At 47.0% G+C, this 6,795-nt stretch overlaps 1 protein-coding gene across 1 annotated transcript; it reads left to right on the top strand.

The window, feature by feature from the left end:
* The first annotated feature begins 1,767 nt into the window (after nt 1-1,767).
* On the top strand, nt 1,768-3,278 carry LOC109136459 (hypothetical protein). The gene is made up of 2 exons (XM_019252573.3): nt 1,768-2,423; nt 2,499-3,278. Exon 2 carries the CDS (start codon nt 2,511-2,513, stop codon nt 3,162-3,164), a length of 654 nt encoding a protein of 217 aa, XP_019108118.1. The 5' UTR covers nt 1,768-2,423; nt 2,499-2,510; the 3' UTR covers nt 3,165-3,278.
* Nucleotides 3,279-6,795: the final 3,517 nt, after the last annotated feature.

The following is a 6,795-nucleotide window of genomic DNA, read 5'->3' as shown; positions in this document are numbered from 1 at the left end:
CGGATTTGCATCCCATGATCCTATTATGTTCATGGGGTCCAAGTCCACAATGCAAATTTAATAGCCATGGCATTTACTTCCATTTTTTCAAAATCAGATTTGTCATAATCAGAGAGGGGTTTAGAGTTACCTCATTTTTGTCATTTGTAGTTGTGACTTCGAAATCACCAACTTCAATGACTCTCCATACCTGATAGTTTTCAGCTTGATGAATATCTCCATGCGGTTCTTCCAATAGTTGTAGTACTTCCCATTGAACATAGGAGGCCTTTGAGTGGAATAACCTTCTTCAAGTTTCTCGGTGGTATTCATTGTTCCTTGGATCTTTTTCTCAATAGGGTTTCCTATCTTACGTGAGTTCTAGCTCTGATACCAATTGTTATTTCCCTAGGAACACTACAAGAGGGGGGGTGAATTGTAGGTGTAGAAATAAACGTAACTTTTTGCGGAAATTAAAACTTAAACGAATAAACAAGCTAAAGGAACACAAGGGATTTTTACGAGGAAAAACTTCTTGGGCCCAACAAGAAGAAACAACCTCGACCACTAGGGATTTTAAACTCAACACTTTCACTAATTAGGCCAAACAACTTTGTTACAACCTAATTCTAACTCGAGCCACACTTGAGTTCCTAAACTCAAGTTCCTGAGCCACTGTTCCCTTAACAGCAGTTCCTCTCAACTTCACTCGAAGTTTTCTCACACATACAAGCTTCACTCAAAGCCTTTCTCTTACAGAACTTCACTCAAAGTTCCCTTACCCCAAAAACCAAAATACAATTGATCGAAATAAGCTTAGTGGAATTAGAGTAAGAAGGCAAAGAACAAATGGCTATTATGAGAGAATGAAGGCACTGACACTTAATAAGTTAAACTCACTTAATTACTTAGTCAGACACAATTTGGAACTTATCTAGACTTCTATATTTATAGTGTTAATCATGAAGAACGTGGGATTAAATGAGTACATGTTTAAGTCCATTACCCATGATGTTCCTTCCCCTAAGGAACACGTTTTACATCATGTCCCATGATCCCATGAACTATAAATGAACGTGGATAATATCCAGCCATTACTCCTAAGTAATAGGAGTTCATTGAGCATTATCCGAAAATCAGTTTTTATAAAATCTTTTTATCTTTAAACTGAATTTTAATCTTTAAGAAAATAATATCTTTTAAAAAAATCTTTCTAACAACCGGATATTTTTTTTATTTTTCCGAAAAAAAAATCTTTTCAAACAGATTTTCTTTTTAAAACTGATTTTATCATTTGAAATTAGAATAACTAATTTCCTATAATTTAGGCATGACTTACTCAATATATTTTTAACCGTTATATAATGTCACGCCTAAGTCTAGTTCCTTTATTAACTTAGTTCCTTTAACATATTTCTAGTGCCACTTAGTTTGTTCCTTACAAAGGAACAAACTCTCATTCTCAAATAACTGCCACTGTTCCTTACCATTCTTTCTTTGTTCCTTTACATTGGAACTAGAAAATAAAACGCCTAGCTTCTATTCTTCTTGATCCAATGCTTGCTCCAGTATCAACATAGAAACTTCTTTACTTAGCCTTTGAAATCCTCTCTTGACTTCTTCATTGACTTCGTATTCTCCCAGTTCCTTTTATTGATACCTTAAACACCATACACTTAAATAACTCATTAGTTCACTACTTAGTTTGTTCCTTTGTTTCTTTGTCATTATCAAAACTAGGGTTCACCAAACGAGCACTTCTTGTCGACAATGGGGCTAAGCCCTGCCTATCCCCAAGGTAGGGACTTTGTATGTTTAAGGCCCTCGATCTCCTTTTCATTTTGAATGTACTGACCGTTTTACTTTGTCTTTGCAGTCATAGCTCGCCAAGAACTTGACGAGGAGATGCAAAAACGTTTAACCGCCAACCAACGAGTTTAGGAGCAGCTTAAGATGAAGCTGTCGAAAGGCGACATCAAGGTCCCTGAGCCCTGAAGGTAACTTTTTGTTTGAATTACCTTTTGCTTAGTGTGCTTGCTTCATCTCACCTTCCTTTTCCTCAGGATCCTTCGAAAAGGTTGAAGGTCCGCCCTCCAACGAGGTCTGCTATTATCACTCCTCGACGGGATGCCGAGAGGAGAGTTGTGGATGTGGAAGACATCCCTCGAGCAGCAGGGGAGGTCTCGAGATCCAAGGGGAAATCGACTGCAACCTCAGAGGCCGAGGATTCTTTGGCCTAAGCGAAAACGCTTCCTCTTGCGAAGAAGAGGAAGGCGGTGGAGACCGAGGAGGACCTTCGGGACTTCACACAGAAGTCGATCCTTGAAAAAGCTGACCTCTTTGACTCGTTGGTCAAGAGGCTCGTCTCGAAGCCTGATCTGAAGCTGATCAGGGGTTTATCAGAGGAGGAGGAAGTCGAGCAACTTCACTCGTCCTGGATTGACGTGAGTCAGAATTTCTCCCGGGCTTGGTGGTTTTATTTTTACTAATATTTCTCTAACATTGTTTGGTTTCTTCAGCATTCGATCCGTATGGCGGTAATGAGTCATCGACATACTGCCGGCTTCCGCAAGCTTCGAGAGGGCTTGAAGGAGAAGACTAAGCTTGCCGAGGAACATGCCAAAGAGATCAAGGTCCTGAGCAAGAGCCTCGAAGATGAAAAGGCTGTCTGGGCTAGCGAGAAAGCCGCCCTCGAGAACAGGATCAAGGACCTGACAAGCCAAAGGGACAGTGTCCAGCGTAAACGAGACGAGATCATCGAGGAATGGAGAACCTCGAAGGCCGGTCTCGAGTTCGCGGCGGACATGGGTTTGGAGGCGTCCGAAGTGGCTGCTCTAAAGGCGGTGGATAGGCTCCAGACCGCTTTTAGGAAAGTGTATCCTCAGGCCAGTTGGTCTCCGATCGAGGCAGAGTACAACATTTCTGTCGATGCGGCCTTCCACGAAGGCAATGAAGCCGGTCCCGTGCTCGAGGTGGATGACGCCATTGATGTTGCCGAGATCCTGGGTGAGGAGCCCCAACAAGCCACGGACCCTCAAGCCTCTGCGGAGCCCGTAGTTCAGGAGGAGGCGGTCCCAGAGAGCTCAAATGATCAGGCGGCTTCGAACGAGGACTCCTCAGATAGCGAGGATGTCGAGGCGGTTTCTGAGACCTCCGAGAGTGACTCCTCGAGTAGCTCCGACTAGATTTATGTATTTCCTTTTGTATTTAGCCACGCCCTGCAAGGCGTCTTAAGTTACTTATTTTGGTAGAAATGAATATTCATTTTTAGCTAAGCCCTTGTGGTTTTTAGGATGTACTCCGTTCTTTTATGGAAATGAATGCTCATTTTTTTGCTCATCTTTCGTTCCTTTATTTTGTGTTATTCGAAATGGCTCATTACTCGATGCTTGAGGGCCCTCGCGGTCGAGTACCGAGGGTCGCTGACAGGTGCGCGTATGGGGCACGTGAGTCTTCCCTTTTGGGCCTTGCCACGTGGGAGCCCATTAGAGGGGGACAATTAATGCCTTTTCTGGGGACTTGTAGCCTATACCGCCTATAAGTACGGACAATTAGCCCCAACAGATTTCACAACTCCATTTTCTCTTCTTCTCTCTCTTAAGCTTGATTCTCCCTTCTGTTCTTGTCTTCGATTTAAGATGTCTTCACCTATGATAACAGCCGAGGCCCTTCGGGCGGCCAAATGTCGAAGGCTGGTGAAAGCCGGCCTTAGCTCTTCCTCGTCCTCGGGGACGGCCACGGGATCTCCCGTGGTGAAAAACGAGGCTGACCCATCCATCGAGGGAGGGAAACAGCCCCCAACCCTTCTGGCTCCTAAGACGGAGCCGAAGGAGAGCAAAGTTGAGGAGCCTGCCTCGATCAAGGTCGAGGAACCTCTAGTCCCCTTTGCCCTGGCTCCCTCGAGCGCAGTTGCGGTCGCAACGACTTCGGGGAAGAGGCCTCTTCTTGAAAAGGTCATGAGGTTACCCTTCTCTGCCCTTTCAAGGGCCGAGATGGCTGCACGCTTCGACAAGGCTTCGGAGCACTTGATGACGGAGCTGGATGAGAGGGCGTGTCTTTCGCCTAATGGCCAAGAGGTCGAAGCCGTCAAGTCGACCTTAACCGAAGTATAATGATTTTCCCAAAATTTATTCATCCAAATCCATTCATTTTAGCATTCTTACTTTTGTTTTGCTAACATTCTTTTTATCAGTTGTCGATTAGGGTGTTGGCCCTGGCGCGAAGGTCTGCCCCCAGACTAGCCCCTAGGTTTGCTTCAGGGGAGATGTCATGGGACGAGAGGAATACTTTCGTCAATCGACTGCGCTTGTCTGAGTTGCGGCTCTCTGAGGCCCAGGAGCCGATGACCAATTCTCTGAAAGCCTTCGAGGAGAAGAAGGCAGAGTTGGAGCAAGCCCGCGACATCGCCCTAAAACAAAGGGACTCTGCCAGCAAGAGGCATAGGGCTGCAGCCAAGGATTGCAAGAGGGCTGAGGAGAAGATCGAGAAAACTCGAAAGAGTGCTGAGGAGGCCATTGCCAAGGCTCGAGAATGCCGGGAGGCCGTGGTTCTTGATTGGAAGGAGTCTGAGGAGGGAAGGACCTTCCTCGAGGATGCCTCCCTGCAGGCTTCTGAGATTGGACAGACCGAAGCTCTTTGCAAGGTGCGGTTGGTTCTCGAGAAGCTTGCCCCCAGCCTCCCTTGGAACGAGGTTGAGGAGGGTGTCAAGGCGCTTTCCAAAGAGGAAGGGCCGGTCGAAGACCAAGCTCCCCGTTCGGCCAATCTCGAGGGATGAGCCGTGGCCCTTCTTCTTATCTTCTTGCCCCTCTTTTTTCCTTGTCTTTTCTTCGATTTTTTCTTATGTCTCCTACTAGGGGAAACATTGTACCCTTAGGCTTTCTTGTTTGATCTAAGTTTTCCTTTGAACTTGTATTGTAGTGACTTCGATAACCTGTATGATTAATGGAATAAAACTTCTGATTTGCTCATTGGTTTGTCCTTCGAGTTTTTTACTTGCTTTTTTGGAGTTTTCTGATATTTGCACAACTTGAGCGGCTTCATAGACCTCACTCGAGATTGCCCAAGGGCCAATGAGCCCCAGGTAATTCGAGGGGCTTCAAAGACCTCTCTCGAGGTTGCTCAGGGGCCAATGAGCCTCAGGCAACTCGAGGGGCTTTAGAGACATCGCTCGAGGTTGCTTAGGGGTCAATGAGCCCTAGGCAACTCGAGGGGCTTTAGAGACCTCGCTCGAGGTTGCTCAGGGGCCAATGAGCCCCAGGCAACTCGAGGGGCTTTAGAGACCTCGCTCGAGGTTGCTTAGGGGCCAACGAGCCCCAGGCAACTCGAGGGGTTTTGGAGACCTCGCTCGAGGTTGCTTAGGGGCCAATGAGCCCCAGGCAACTCGAGGGGTATTGTCGTTCTTATATAGACCAAGTATTTCTTCAAAAGGTGACTTTGTTATATATGACGCCTAAAAAGGCAATTTTACATCGATCGACACGTTTTTCAGTGCCCTACAAAATAACTGGAGGGACACATTTTCCAGTGTCTTACAAAATACATGGGGAGACATTTTTAGTGCCTTACAAGATGGTCAGAAGCGCCTATATGGTATGCCCCCAAACTCGAGGCACAAACCAATTGAAACATAAAATTTACGAAGGTTGTCCGCGTTCCATGGTCGAGGCAGGGGACGTCCATCTTGGTCTTCGGCGATAGGCTGGGCGGACTATCGAGGTCACACGGTATGGCCTTTCCCAGTTGGGTTGTAACTTTCCCAAGCTAGGTTGTCGCCCTGTGGACTCAAACTTTCGGAGTTCCCAGTCATTGACCTGAAAAAGTCGCTGTTTGACTCGACGGTTAAATAGTCGGGTGAGTTTGAGTTTGTAGGAGATAGCCTTTAGGAGGGCCGTTCCTCGAGTCTCAGGGAGAAGGTCGAGGGACAACTTCTTTTGTTCGTCATTGTCGTCTTGGTCGTAGAAGGTGATACAGGGTGATGGGATGCCTAACTCAACAGGTAGAACAGTCTCACTCCCATACATTAGGTTGAAAGGTGAGTGACCCGTCGCTTCTCGAACAGTGGTCCTGCTAGACCGAAGTATGTCAGGCAGGTCGTCGATCCATGAGCCTTTTGCTCCTTCGAGCATTGTTTTGAGCCCCTTCAAGACTACTTTGTTGGCTGCTTCAGCTTGCCCGTTAGTATGTGGTCGACTAACGGCAGAGAACCTGGTTTCAATCCCGAATCTCGAACAATAGTCACGTGTAGGGCCGCTATTGAATTGCCTACCATTGTCCGATATGAGTATTCGAGGGACTCCAAACCGTGTGATTAGGTGCTGCCAGATGAACTGTTGTACATGCCTATCAATGATAGAGGCCAGGGGTGCTGCCTCGACCCACTTTGTGAAGTAATCAACAACGACTAGTAAGAACCTACGCTGGCCGAAAGTGGGAGGGAATGGCCCTAGGAGGTCCATGCCCCACATATCGAAAGGCAATGGGGCTTGGATAGTGGTAAGGGTGCTTGCAGCCTGATGGGGTAAGTTGGCATGCATTTGGCACTCTTTGCATTTCCGGACCATGGCCGAGGCGTCCTCCTTCATGGTGGGCCAGTAATACCCGGCTCGAAGTGCTTTTGCGGTGATGGTTCGCGCTCCTTGATGACTCCCACACAACCCTCGATGAGTCTCTCGAAAGACATAGTCCCCCTCTTGAGGAGTGAGACAACGAAGGAGGGGGTGAGTGAACGACTTCTTATACAGCTGCCCGTCGTGATATGCGAACCATCTCGCCCGTCGGCGTATGCGCTCAGCCTCGAGCTCATTTTTAGGAAGATTA

The sequence above is a fragment of the Beta vulgaris genome, chromosome 4 (assembly GCF_026745355.1).
Source record: "Beta vulgaris subsp. vulgaris cultivar EL10 chromosome 4, EL10.2, whole genome shotgun sequence".
Taxonomy (NCBI): Eukaryota; Viridiplantae; Streptophyta; class Magnoliopsida; order Caryophyllales; family Amaranthaceae; genus Beta; species Beta vulgaris.
Note: the sequence above shows the minus strand (reverse complement) of the source record. Positions and strands in the feature narration are given on the sequence as shown.